General features: G+C 37.7%; 2 protein-coding genes and 1 pseudogene across 2 annotated transcripts in view; 1 reads left to right on the forward strand and 2 right to left on the reverse strand.

Moving 5' to 3' along the window:
- The first annotated feature begins 380 nt into the window (after nt 1-380).
- On the forward strand, nt 381-9,004 carry MRPL19 (mitochondrial ribosomal protein L19). The gene is made up of 6 exons (XM_003268722.4): nt 381-519; nt 711-828; nt 5,413-5,531; nt 5,800-5,934; nt 7,995-8,176; nt 8,325-9,004. The coding sequence occupies exons 1-6, from the start codon at nt 417-419 to the stop codon at nt 8,544-8,546; spliced, it is 879 nt and encodes a 292-aa protein (XP_003268770.1). The 5' UTR covers nt 381-416; the 3' UTR covers nt 8,547-9,004.
- LOC105738917 lies at nt 4,054-4,894 on the reverse strand (annotated as a pseudogene).
- Nucleotides 8,940-14,614, reverse strand: part of GCFC2 (GC-rich sequence DNA-binding factor 2) — a 54,317-nt gene continuing 48,642 nt past the window's right edge. The window contains exon 18 of the transcript XR_004033274.1: nt 8,940-9,151. The gene's annotated coding sequence lies outside the window, so the exon portion shown is untranslated. The remainder of the gene's footprint in view (nt 9,152-14,614) is intronic.

Raw genomic sequence — 14,614 nt, forward strand, 5'->3', positions numbered from 1 at the left:
AAGAAGACTTTCTCCCTTCCCTTGCCTCATTATAGTATAATGGCAGATTTAAATACTAATCTAATAATTACACAAGAAAGAATTGCAAATGAGATCAGAGATGCCAATCGAAGGCACCTAGTGGGAATGAGGGCCTACAATGGGATTTTCGCATAGCGAAAGCTTGCCTGAGAAGATAGAGTGGATTCATAGAGGGAGGAAAAAGCCTTCTAGGCCGGGAGAACACCCCTGTGGAGGGGTGTAACTTGGCGCATTACGGGGAACTAGAGAAACGTGCACTTTTCCTGAGACATCAGGAAAGGAGCGAGGAGAGACTTATCCATTTTGTCCCATAGCAGCCGCCATCTGGTGGCAGACAGCAGCAACCTCGTCGCACTGATTACTGGGAGCTGTAGTCTTGACGTGAGCTAGCTGGCATGGCGGCCTGCATTGCAGCGGGGCACGGGGCTGCAATGGGCCTAGGCCGGAGTTTCCAAGCCTCCAGGTTTCTGCTCCCCCCGCCGGCCTCTATCGCCTGCAGTAAGTGGAGCGGGACTTGCGAGCTGGGGCGCGTTAGGGGCCCAGGGTCAGGATGGGGGAGGCGAACCTGGAGATCAGAGGCAACCCCAGCGTTGGTCCCCCGTGGGACGCCGGGTTGGAGGAGATTGCGGGGTTCTGCGGGATCTCAGGGTTGGCACGAGAGTCCTGACCTCCGTCGTCCGCTCCCGCAGGGGTCCATGCGGGGCCTGTCCGGCAGCAGAGGACTGGGCCTTCCGAGCCCGGTGCGTTCCAGCCGCCGCCGAAACCGGTCATCGTGGACAAGCGCCGCCCCGTGGAACCGGAACGCAGGTGAGGCACTGCCCTAGCGCTAGGCCGGCAACTGGGGTCGGTGCGCGCGTGAGCGCGTTGGCGTTGGAGGTTCCGGCTCTCAGGTGGGGTCTGCACCTCCCCCTGCACGAGCAGGTGTGTAGGATTCATGAGCCCGCGCACTACACTGTTCTGTCTTTCTCACTTCTTCCCAAGCTAGCATTGAACTTCTTTGCAGTTTTATTGAGTCAGAACTTCAAGTAGGGATTCCCCATATTTTAAACTCTTTCCTCTGTGGTATTTGTCCTGTACCAGAGTTTTTCTCTGAGGTACATCCTGTTTATACCTGTTTACGTCGAAGAGCTGTTCTTTTCTCCCAAAAGACCCTTAACTCTGGATAGGAATTGATTGGCCAACTTAAAAAATTTGCTATGGTTTAGGTTGGAAGTTTTGGCAGACAAAGCACACTAAAACTTGCCACTAAATTGTGTCTGAAACTTACTCATCAAAACAGTGTGAATAAAAACTTAAATGAATGGTGGTAATCTTGGAAGTACATGTAAATTTAAAGGACTTAAGGTCGGAAAAGAGAGCTGTGTAACAACCTTTTTAAAAAGCCAGCTTTCAGAGGAAAAACCTGATATGATTATAGTCTTCTTGAAAGGGCTGTAGATTGTTGATTGGATTACTTCTGGGATTTTTTATTTTTTTATTTTTAAAATTTTTTTAGACAGTCTCACTCAGTCACCCAGGCTGGAGTGCAGTGGTGATTTTAGCTCACTGCAGCCTCAAATTTCTGGGCTCAAGTGATCCTCCCGCCTCAGCCTCCTGAGTAGCTGGAACTACAGGTACCATGCCTGGCTTTTTTTTTTGACATTTAAAATATTCCACAGATTTAAATAGAAGTAAAATTGGAGTTAGAGAACTAAGAGATTCAGAAAATATTTCCTTATAAAACTTTGTTTTTGAAGGTAGAAATTGAATATCTCTTTTAAATGGTGGCATTTAATTCACTTAAATAGGAATGTAAATTATATGCTCTAGAGAACAATTTGACAGAATTTAGTAAGTTTAAGTTGTGTATACCTTCTCACTCAGAAAGCACACAACTTAAACTCCTAACATATATGTACAAGGAGACAAGCATGAGAATGAATGTAACAGTATTTTTTGTAACAAAAATTTAGAGGCAGCCTAGATATCCATCAGTAGGTGAACAGGCAAATACATTCGTATGACAGAGTATTGTATAGCAGTGAAAAATGAGTGAATTAGAGCTAACTTTTAAACATGGAAGATTTTCTCAAATCTGTGTGTAAAAAAACCTTTTATAATAATTAATGTAGTAGGATGCTATTTTTATGAAGTTTTAAAACTATAGGCCAGGTGCGGTGGCTCACACCTGTTATCCCAGCACTTTGGGAGGCCGAGGAGGGCAGATCACGAAGTCAGGAGTTCGAGACCAGCCTGGCCAACATGGTGAAACCCCCATCTCTACTAAAAATAAAAAAAAATAAAAATAAAAAAAAATTAGCCAGGTGTGGTGGCATGTGCCTGTAATCCCAGCTACTCGAGAGGCTGAGGCAGAAGAATTGCTTGAACCCAGGATACGGAGGTTGCAGTGAGCCAAGGTCGTGCCACTGCACTCCAGCCTGGGGGATAGAGCAAGACTCCGTCTCAGAAAAAAACAAAAACAAAACTATACTAAACAATCTATGTTGCCCAGACATGCATGCATATGTAAAGTAAAAAGAAATGTAAGGGGGACCTTCTGAAACTTTGCCAAACAGTCAAACCTAACTTTACCAGTAATGGTACCAGTTGATATTATGTGTCTCCCGATGTGACAGAATAAGTTGTTCACATCATCTCCCTGTAATATTCTTACTAAAATTATTTAACCTTAGTCTAGGCATGTGGAAACAATCCAGAATCCAGAGATGAGATAGTAGGCCTTGACTGTTCAAAAAAGTTAATATTATAAAAATACAAAGATGGAGAAAAGTCCTAGTCTGAGAGACTAACGACCAAATATGATGTGTCAAGCTTGATTGTATTTTGAATTGGGCAACGAATAGATGTAAAATACCTTCCCAGGATAATGACATACATTTGAGTATGAACTCTATATTAGACCAAGCTTGTCCAACCCATAGCCCAGGACAGCTTTAAATGTGGCCCAACACAAATTTGTAAACTTTCTTAAAACATTATGAGATTTTTTTTGTGACTTTTTTTTTTTAAGCTTACCAGCTATCATTGGTGTCTTTTATGTGTGGCTCAAGATAATTCCTCCATTGTGTCCCAGGGAAGCCAGATGATTGGATACCTCTGTATTAGATTATGTTATCAAATTAATGCTGACTTTTATAGGTGTCATAAGGGTATCGTGATAATATAGGAGCAAGTCCTTATTCTTAGCATAAGCCTTCTAAATTATTGAGGAATGAAATGCCTTGCTATTCCATTTTTTTGAGACAGAGCCTTGCTTTGTCACCCAGGCTGGAGTGCAGTGGCATGATCTTGGCTCTGCAGCCTCCCACTCCTGGGCCCCTCCCTACTCAGTCTCCCAAGCGGCTGGGACTACAGGTGCCCATGCCTGGCTATTTTTAAAATTTTTTTGTTGTAGAATGAGGTCTCACTATGTTGCCTAGGCTGGTCTGGAACTCCTGGGCTCAAATGATCTACCCTCCTTGGCCTCCCAAGTGTTGGGATAACAGACGTAAGCCACCACACCTGGCTGACATTTTCAAATGGTTCAGAAAAAAATGATAAGTATATATAAAGCAAATATAGCAAAATTTTAGCAGTTGGTAAAAGTAGATGAAAGATCTACAGGTGTTCATTGTATTACTATTTTTTGGTAGGCTTTGAAATTTTCAAAGTAGAAAATTGAGGAAGAGAAAGAAATTCATGGGAGTAATCACCAAATTTAGGATAGTAATGAACTCTACGAAGTAGGAAGGGGATACACAGGGGCTTACACAATATTGGTAATTTATTTCTCGAGGTGGGTGTTAGAGACATGAATATTCATTGTACTGTCATTTATACTTTTTATGTAGATTAAATATTTCATAACAAGCTTAAAATCAGTTAAAGAATAAAAAAGGAAGATTCTTATTTTTTAAGCAAAAGGATTTCACCTTTGTAAGACTTACACAATTTTCACATAGCTTCATTTCTAGAGTCACAACAATCCTGAGGTAAACAGGCAGGGTCTAATCATTCTCTATTTACAGAGGGAGAATCAGTAACTTAGGGAAATCAAAATGGGGACACTAACAGGATTTCTGTGGAAATTTAAGTAAATGAGAATTTATGGTGAATTTTTTATTCTAAAACAAATACCTCACCTTGGCCAAAATGGGACATTACCCAAGGTCCCCTACTAGGCCAGAGGAGAAAAGGAAGGACTTACCTCTTACAGAGGCACAGACAAGGGAGACTAGGACCCAGCAGTCGCCTAAGGCCCAAGGGTCTCCATTTAGGAGAATGTGAAATGCAAGGACGCGGGACTGGCCTAAGGTATAGGAAGAGCAGTAAACAGAAGAAAACAGATGAGGAGGTGGGAAAAGCAAGAATTATTAAACATGGTCAAGGAGCAAAGAGCACTATGAAGCCTCAGGATTTCTTCAAGGGATACTGCTGTGCCAGGTCTAGAGGGCAGAAAGATACAACCACGAGACCCCAGGACTACCAACCCAAATCCCTCCCACCCACACCTGTCATCCAAAGAAGAGAAAATGGTTCAGGGACATGATGTGCTGCAGCTGTGTCTCTGGATTTGTAGGTCGCTCCTCGACTTTTCAGCTCCCACACGATTCCTTGGGGCAGGTGACCAGTGAATGACACCGCATATGTACCTGGCTTAAAGTTACTGACTTGCTGCCACTTGGAGACCTAGCTGTCCTCTGGACTCATTGCATTGTTTCCATCAAAGGAAGAGCTAGTGCAGTCATATACCATCTCGGTTACTCTTTGTCTGTAGATAGGCGTCACAGTTGTCAGAACCATCATATTCAAACTGGTCTATAGTCTTGACCAGCAAACATAGCAAACAAGCCTGCAGATGCTGCAGGTCCTTCAGCACCATCTCCAGGGCCATCTTCTCTGATCAGGAAGATCATTTTAAAAGTCAGTTTATAATTAGTGATTTATATGTTGATGTCTTTTCTGACATAATTTATTAGAGCATGTCTAGCTCAGTGTGAGGCCTACAGAAATGGTTATAGGCTTTGGAGACTGACCAACATACTTACATTTAAATCTTGATTTGACAGATTTATAGCTAATGTAGCAATGGGTTATTTACCTTTTTCAAGCTTCAGTTTCTTGCTCTGTAAAAAGGAGATGACACCAAACCCACATGGTTGCTAGAAGGATTAATTTATGCTATAGATGTTTCATAAAGCTTTTAACAAAATACCAGGTGAGTACTCAGGAATTGTTAGCTATTTTCATGAGCATTAACAATTTTAGAAATAAGATTGACTTTTATTTAGACAATGAAGAATAAAACACGTCAATATCATATTCTTTAATTTCTTTGAAAAGCAACAATTTTTCTTCTAGCAGCCTTTTGAGTTTACTTTTAATTAATTTATTTATTTGTATTTTTCACAGGTTCTTGAGTCCTGAATTCATTCCTCGAAGGGGAAGAACAGATCCTTTGAAATTTCAAATGGAAAGAAAAGATATGTTAGAAAGGAGAAAAGTACTCCACATTCCAGAGTTTTATGTTGGTCAGTAAGAGCTGTATATTTTTATTATTAGTAATTGGATGGCTAGTTTCTAAGTGATTGGATGGTTAGTTTTCTTAAAAAGCAAAAGAAGATTGTTTTTTACATATCTGGGTTATGCTCATATGAAGTATTTATTCCTACATGAAAACATTTAGGAAGTTAAGAAGTTATCTAGAAATGCTATTTGTTTGTTTCTGCATCTTATATAAAGTTTACTTCTCAGCTGGGTGTGCTGAAAAAAATGTTCACTTCTCTTTTGAATTTGTAGGAAGTATTCTTCGTGTTACTACAGCTGACCTATATGCCAAAGGAAAAATCAGCCAGTTTCTGGGGATTTGCATCCAGAGATCAGGAAGAGGACTTGGAGCTACTTTTATCCTTAGGAATGTTATCGAAGGACAAGGTAAGTTTTATTTCATCATTTTCATTGTCTAGAAAATGTTATCTCAGGATTCCTTTTTGTTTCTGCATCCTGGGATAAGAAATCTGAAATTTGAAAGTAGAAGGAGACTCTGAGGGAAGATATGGAGCCTGTGGCTTTAGAATGGATTGAGATTTGGAGTTAATGATTAAATATGGTTGATGGACTTCTTTCTCTTGAAGGCTTCTTATATTATTGGAACAACAGTCATTAGAAGTAGACTTTGGAAACCATGGCAACATCAAAGGGGGGAATAAATTACTATAAAGCAGTATGGGGATATTCGTTTTAGGAGCAAATAACCCATGAGTAAAACTTTAAGACAAACCTATAATGTCTTCGTGAATTACTTGCTCCTAAAATGAATACCCACATTTTACTTTATGTTGTGACACAAAACAAAATTATCACTGTCTTATATGACTTGCGAGGAATTTTAAAAGGCAAAATTGTGTTTATATACTATGCCTTATAGGCAGAGGAACAAGGAGTAAAACTCTAGCAAGATTATTAATTAAAATGGCAGGAACAGTTAAGTTTATCAAGTTGTATGCCTCATGAAGTTCCAACAACAAAGTATTCTTATTTTCAAAGAAACTGAAAATGTGAAAGCAGTTTCTGTCTTGCTTATTCTGTAATGACCTGGTGGGCTATGCGTGCAGAATTCAGCAGGACTTAATTGATTGGTGCCTTCAGTCAGGTCAAATACTTGGAGAGGTCTTGTAATAGAAGTAAATGAGCATAGGAGTGAGTCATTTGATTTTCTTTAAGCATTAAGATAGTAATAGTTTCTACTCTACATGGTTCTAGCCAATCAACTGTGAGATATTGTGTTTGAAGTACTGGACACAGAATCCTCAAAAAGGATTAGCTGCCTCTTGCCATTCTCTATAGTATGTCTGACTATTATAACCTGCCTCAACCTTCCCCATCACTACTTTCTGCATTAGTGTTTCTTTCTTGTCCAATGGCTTTGTATACCATCTGTATAATGATAACTTCCAAATTTATAACTCCAGGACTGACCCTTTTTAAATTCCAGATTTGCATATGCAGCTATCTGATCAACACTCCATTTGGATGTCTTATCAGCATAAGTTGAAAGCAGAACTCTTTATTTCCACTTGCAGGGTGTTCCATTCACAGTCTTTTCTATTTCCATAAATGGTACCACTGCCTACCTACTTACTTTCACACATGCAGTCAATCAAGTTTTCTTGGCATAGTCTCCAAAAAATATATCACGATTTTGTCTGTTCTTCCCTCTACATTGCTATCACCCTCATCCATGTCACCATCATCTGCTTGCATTTGTGCGGTCTCTCTGGTTTACATTTCTGGTATCTTATTCTGTTTGTGCTGTTGTAACAAAATGCTACAGGCTGGGTAATTTAGAAAGAACAGAAATTTATTTCTCACAGTTCGGGAGGCTGGGAAATCTAAGTTCAAGGTGCTGGCAGGTTTTGTATTTGGTGAGGCCTCCTTCCCTGCATCTTGTTGCTGTGTGCTCTGGAAGGGCCAAGCACTGTGCCCTCACATGGTGCAAGGTGGAAGGGCAAAAAGCAAAACTAGTTCTCTCTAGCCCTTTAATCCACTAATCCTTAATCAAAGGAGCTTCTAACCAAAGTTGGAACTTAATATTTTACTTCTTTTTGTACCACTAATTTTATTACTCTTAACATGGAAGATTGATTTTTCTTCAAGTAATTGGGAGATAAAAAACATGACATAGGGAAGAATTCAGACTTTCTCTGAAGTTACTACTATGAGAATTGAAGAGATATGTGACTCAACATATTTCTAGAAGCCATTTTTTTTTAGACTATCATTCCAATTCAGACTTTCTCACTTTATATTTAAATGGATTTTAGCTTATTTCTATTTCTTTCAGTAATCTTTATCTTAAAAATTTCAAATTAACGACACATTTTCTACATGCGAAACTTTGTGCTAATTCCTTTATGAAATGCTTTTACTGCAGTATGAAACATGTATAGGAATGTGGACTTAGATTGTAAGAATATGTTTTCTGTTCTATTTAGGTGTCGAGATTTGCTTTGAACTTTATAATCCTCGGGTCCAGGAGATTCAAGTGGTCAAATTAGAGAAACGGCTGGATGATAGCTTGCTATACTTACGAGATGCCCTTCCTGAATATAGCACTTTTGATGTGGATATGAAGCCAGTAGTACAAGAGCCTAACCAAAAAGTTCCTGTTAATGAGGTATGGGTTATACATTTGAAACTAGAAGTTCAAGTATAAAATAAGAAAGAAAGAATCATCTTAATGAAAACTTGAGAAGAATTTTTGCTCATGCCTATCAGCCTAACTATTGCTTTTTTTTTTTTTTTTTTTTTTAAATCTTCCTTAGCTGAAAGTAAAAATGAAGCCTAAGCCCTGGTCTAAACGCTGGGAACGTCCAAATTTTAATATTAAAGGAATCAGATTTGATCTTTGTTTAACTGAAGAGCAAATGAAAGAAGCTCAGAAGTGGAGTCAGCCATGGCTTGAATTTGATATGATGAGGGAATATGATACTTCAAAAATTGAAGCTGCAATATGGAAGGAAATTGAAGCGTCGAATAGGTCTTGATTCTGAGAATGAATTTGGTTAGTCGCAGAAGATACATTGGCTCTAAGAGGATATATTTTGAGACCAATTTAGTTTTCATTTATAAGAACATAGTAATTAAGTAAACTAAGCATTCATTGTTTTATTAATACCTTTTTTCTAAAATAAAACTTGTACAACCAGTTTATTACTCTAAAAAGAGAATTACACATGACAAATGGTCTGATGTCCATTTGCTTATTGGAGGCAAAGCTACAATAGAAGTCAGAGCATCACCAGAATGGTCTTTAATGAGCATGGAACCTTAGCAAAGGGAATAGGTGGGATGATTTTTTTTTTAAATTGTGAAACAATTCATAAGCACAACAATGTATGATTTACAGAATAATAAAATAAACATTCATATACCCACTATCAGGTTAAGAAATAGAACATTTATTAATATCTAAGAATGTTAAGAAATAAAACATTTAATAAGATCTCAGAAGACTCCGGTATATCTGCAATTGTATCTCTCTCCTTTTTAAATGTAAATATCATCTTGACTTGTTAATCATTCCCTTGCATTTCTTTTAGTTTACTGCCAACACATACATTCTTCAATAATGTATTTAATTTTGAAAAACCTGAAAAAAAAAAAACCTGTTAGTAAGTATAAAAGGGCAGTATTACTATTATTGCATGAAGGCTTCAAGGGAAACGTTACAGTCCTTGGGTCATAGTCTGGCTTCAGCTTCCTCTGAGAGTTTACAGAGGCCAATTTTGAGCAAATTCATGGCTAAGGTTATGAGTGAGTTCTGCTAAACAGAAGGCTCACCACAGGGTATCTGGCAGGATTATACTGGGTAACTGGATGTTGCAGAAATGTGGTTAGAGGAAATAAACTGTTTTTTGATGCTCACAGTGTGATGAATCAAACTCTATATCTTAGGATTAGGTTAAAACAATACCTTTGGTATGATATGAGTGTTGTTGCTGATCCATGCAGCGTGGATTGGAAAGCTGGGGTATAATCACACATGCTAAAGAAAAGCATGTAATTTGGTCCATACTCACCTGGATATACTGTTCCTCAGGTTAAAAAGTACAGTACTATCCTAAATCTTGAAGGCAACTCTCAGCCTATCCATTGAGTTACCTTCAGATCTGCCCTCTGGTTCCTAGCTATCTTGGGACTAACTTCTTTCCTGCGCTCAGCTGTTTTCTGGATTCCATGTTTTCCATTTTATTGAGTACTAACTTGTTTTGCTGGAGCACATCCTTTGGTAGCTTCTAGAGGAAGTTTGTGTGGAGGTAAAATTTTTGAGACCTTGCATGTCTCATGTTTGATTGATACTTTATACATTTAGGTAGGAGGTAATTTTCCTTCAGGACTTTAAAAATATTGTTGCTCCATTGTCTTTGTTTCTATTGTTGTATTGAGAAATCCAATGCCATTTTGATTTCCATTTCTCATAAATTTCATGATGATGTGTCTGGGTGTGGGTCTATATTTATCCATTGTATTGGGTTTTAGGTGAACCCTTCCAAGATAGTAACTCATTTCTGTCAGTTCTGGGAAACACTTAGCATTGGTTGATGATTTATTCTCTGCTGCTTTGTTCTCCAAACTATTATTTGGATGTTGGGTATCCAGCACTGGGTATCTATTTTCTTACCTCCCTCCCTTGACCCCAGTCTCTTTGTTTTTTAGCTCTTTAGCTCAATCTTCCAACTCTTTGCTATTGTATTTTAAAATCTTAAGACCCCTTCTTGATTTGTAGAAGTTCCTTGTCTTATAACCAAAAAGCCTTTATCTATGGATTTGTTCATAGATAAGGGGTATTCAATGTAGTGTATTTTTTTCATTTAAAATTGTTTGCACATCTATTTCCTCCAAATTTCTTTCTGTATTTATTTTTTGTTGTCTATATTTCAGACTTTTCCAGGATATCTGATAATCTTTGGCTGTTTTCTTATGGTTGAAAGAGGGACTAAAAAGCTTGGAAAGCCTTTGGGTTGTGGGAAGGGGTTGTCTTTAGGATTATCTGAATGGGCTTTTTTGGGAGTCCCCTCCTCCACATGAATATTTTGGTTTTGTCAGATTCTCTAGAATAGAGGCTTCCAATCTCCTTCTGGGAGGGGTCTGTCCAGGAAGGAGATTGTGTAGGGGTCTGTCAGACAGCAGCTTTCAGCTACTTCCTTGATCTTTTTCACTAATGATTATATAGTCATCTAACTACTGTCAACAAGTAATAGATATCCTATCCTTCACTTGTTTAGATTATTTGCTGAGATAACCTCTCAAAATAAAAGGTTAACAAGAGCCTATATCTTATATTTTTCTTCTCTTTATCTTGTTAGAAGATAGCTATTAAAACCTGTTCTTCTTCTGTCTTGATAAACATTTCAATCTTGGTAGAATGGCAGGTGGGTTTATTTTAGGACCTAAAGCTCTGCAAATGTATGATCAGCTTGTAAGTACAGGTGCTCAAAAGCATGTAAACAATCATGCTTTTTACTCTGCAGGAATATCTTTTAAATTCTTGTGAATTTTCCCCCAGAAGTAAAGCAAATCTTCCCCCAGAAATAAAATTAAATGTGCATAATCTAAAGCTTTTAATTGTAGTAGGATATATAGATAACATAATTTGCCATTGTAAACATTTTAAATTTACAAGTCAGAGCCATTAATTACATCACAATGTTGTGAAATCATTACGACTATTTACAAAATTTTCTCATCACCCCAAACTGAAACTCTGTAACTGTTAAGCAATGACCTCATTCCTGTATCTCTCCCAACCCCAGGTAACCTCAAATCTTTCTTTTTATCTTTGAGACAAGGTCTCATTCTATCACTCAGGTAGGAGTGCGGTGGTGTGATCATAGCTCATTGCAGCCTCAAAATCCTGGGCTCAAGCAATCCTCTCACCTCAGCCTCCTTGAGTAGCTAGGACTATAGGCACATGTTAACTGCACCTGCCTGATTTTGTTTTTTGTAGAGATGTGGTCTTGCTATGTTTCCCATGGTGGTCTTGAGCTCCTGGCCTCAAACAGTCCTTAAGATTCATCCATGTTGTGGCATGTATCAGAATTTCATTTGTTTTTATGACTAAATAATATTCCGTTGTATGTATACACAATTTGTTCATCCATCTAATGATGAACACTGGGATATAGCTACCTTTTGGCTATTGTGAATAATGCTGCAATAAACATTGACATAACAAGTATGTATTTGATTGCCTGTTTCTAAGTTCTTTTGGGTATACATCTTGAGTGGAATTGCTAGATGTCATGTTTTATTTCTCTTGTGATTTCTTCTTTGATCCCCTGGTTGAGTGTGTTAATTTCTACATGTTTATGAATTTCCCACTATGTTTTTGTTATTGATTTCCAAGTTCATTCCATTGTGATTAGAGAAGATACTCAGTATGATTTTAATGTTTTTGAGAATTGGTGTGTGGCCTGATAGATGGTCTGTCCTGGAGAATGTTCCTCATACACTTGAGCAAAATGTGTATCATGCTATTGTTGACTGTAGTGTTCTATATGTCTCTTAGGTCAAGGTGGTTTATAATGTGTTAAGGTTCTCTTTTTTTAAAGACATTTTTGCACAGAGTATCTTTTTCTATGTGTTTTGTGTATTTGTGTCTTTGGATCTATAGTCTCTTGTAGACAGCATATCACTATCTTTTTTTTTTTTTTTTGTCCATTCTGCCAATTTCTGCCTTTTGATTGGAAAATTTAATCCATTTACGTTTAAAGTAATTAAGGAAGGACTTTCTTCTACCATTTAACACTTTTTCTATATGTCATATACTTTTTTGACCCCTCATTTCCTCTTTATGGCCTGCTTTTCTGTTTTTTTTTGTAGTGAACTAGTCTGATTCTCTTTTCATTCCCCTTTGTGTATATTTGTTAGATATTTTATTTGTGGTTGCTACGGGAATTATAGTTAACATCCTACACTTAAAACAATCTAATTTAAACTGATAGCAATTTACCTTCAATAGCATACAAAATCTCTACTCCTGTAAAGCTCTGGCCCTGCCCCCCTTATGTTATTGATGGCACAAATTACATGTTTATATATTTGATGCCTAATGAATAATTTATAGTTATTTGTATGAGTTGGTCTTTTAAATCATTTAGGAAATAAAAAGTGGAGTTAGAAAACAGTATGACAGTACTACTGACTTTTATATTTGTCAATATATTTATCTTATTTTGGATCTTTATTTCATTATACAGATTTGAGTTACTGTCTAGTGCCCTTTCATTTCAGCCCAAAGGATTCCCTTATGCATTTCTTGCAGGGCAAGTCTAATTGTAATAAACTCCCTAAGCTTTTGTTTTATCTGAGAATGTCTTGATTTCTCCCTTATTTTTGATGGACTTACTTACTATGCAAAGACTTTAAACAATTGTCTTAAATAAGCCCAAAGAGCTAAAGGAAAACATGGACAAAGAACTAAAGGAAGAAAGACATATGAACAAAATGAGAATATCAATAAAGACATAGACATTATAAGAAGGAACCAAAGATAAATTTTGGAGCTGAAAAGTACAGTAACTGAAATAAATTCACTAGAGGAGTTCAACAGTTGATCTGAACAGGGAGAAGGGAACACTTTTTTCAAGCAATGCCTACTGCTTACGATGAGTGCTCTGTCAATCCTTTAAGTAGCCCCAGACAGGCTACCAGAGACTTAAACAAGAATTTGTAAGTTCTGCTCTGCTTCCTCTAGAAATGGGGATCAGGGTCCAACACAGAATGCAGCTGCTTATTTCAAGACTGCTGCAACACCAGGGAGCTTGTGGGGGAAGGGCAAGCAGAAATGTCAGAGAGCTTTCTCGCCATTTTAAAGTTGCCTGTTCCTGACTCAGCATTTGCTTCAATGCTATAAACTTTTTACTGTTTTCTAGAGTTCTGATAAAATTGACTATGCCTGTTCCTGCTTTAAAAATATATATATATATTTTTTAGAGATTGGGGTCTCACTATACTGACCAGGCTGGTCTTGAACTCCTGGCCTCAAGCCATCCTCTCATCTCAGCTTCCCAAAGTGCTGCAATTACAGGCGTGAACCACCACACCCAGCCCCTGTTTGTTTTTCAATGTGCCTACTCCACCATGTTGCTCAAGTGTGTATATTTTCTAAACTACCCTGTAGTGTCATGATGGGAAATCCCTTAGCCTTTTGAATAACACAGAGAGATCAAAAACTTAGTTTATCCTATTAGAAGGATTAGAAAAATGATATATCTTTCACTTTTTCAGGGATAGGCTCCTCATTAGAAGGCTCCTGTGTGCCAGATGCTATACAACACATTTCTCTTAATGGTTACAACAAGCTTGTTGCCAAGGCTGATCTTGAACTCCTGGCCTCAAACGATCCTCCCAGCTCAGTCTCACAAAGTGTTGGGATTGTCTGGCCGACTAATGACTATCTTAACTCTTGTGTTTCAATGTTTATTTATGCCTTCTTTTATCTTGACTGATTGTATGACTATGTCTTCTAGAACAATGTTGAACAGAAATGGTGACAGCAGACATCCTTAATATTTCACCATTAAATATGATGTTAGGTATAGATTTTTCTCACAGATGCCCTTTATCAGATTGAGGAATTTATATTCCTACTTTGCTGAAAGGTTTTTGTAGTCTGAGGGAGTGCTGAATTTTGTCAAACACTTTTTCTGTAATAATTGAGATGACTGGTTCTGCAGTCATCGAGATGTGGATTTTCTCCTTTATTCTGTTCATGAGTGATTACACTGGTTGACTAATGTTAAACCAACCTTACTTTCCAGGAATAAACCCTATTATCTTTTTTATACATTGCTGGATTTGATTTGCTAATTATTTTAAGGACTTTTATTTCTACATTCATGATAGATATTGCTGTTTTTTTCTCATGATGTTTTTTGCAGGATTTGTATCATATATGGCATTTCTGAGGTATACCTAAGTATCATTTATTCAAGGACCTAAGAAATGCAAAAATCAATTGCTTTGAGGTTATTTTTCCATCATGAAAAAAACTTCTTTAAAGTCATCTGTCTGATTCTGTAAAAACTTCACATTCTTTATGTGAACAAAA

The sequence above is a fragment of the Nomascus leucogenys genome, chromosome 14, assembly GCF_006542625.1.
Source record: "Nomascus leucogenys isolate Asia chromosome 14, Asia_NLE_v1, whole genome shotgun sequence".
Classification (NCBI taxonomy): domain Eukaryota; kingdom Metazoa; phylum Chordata; class Mammalia; order Primates; family Hylobatidae; genus Nomascus; species Nomascus leucogenys.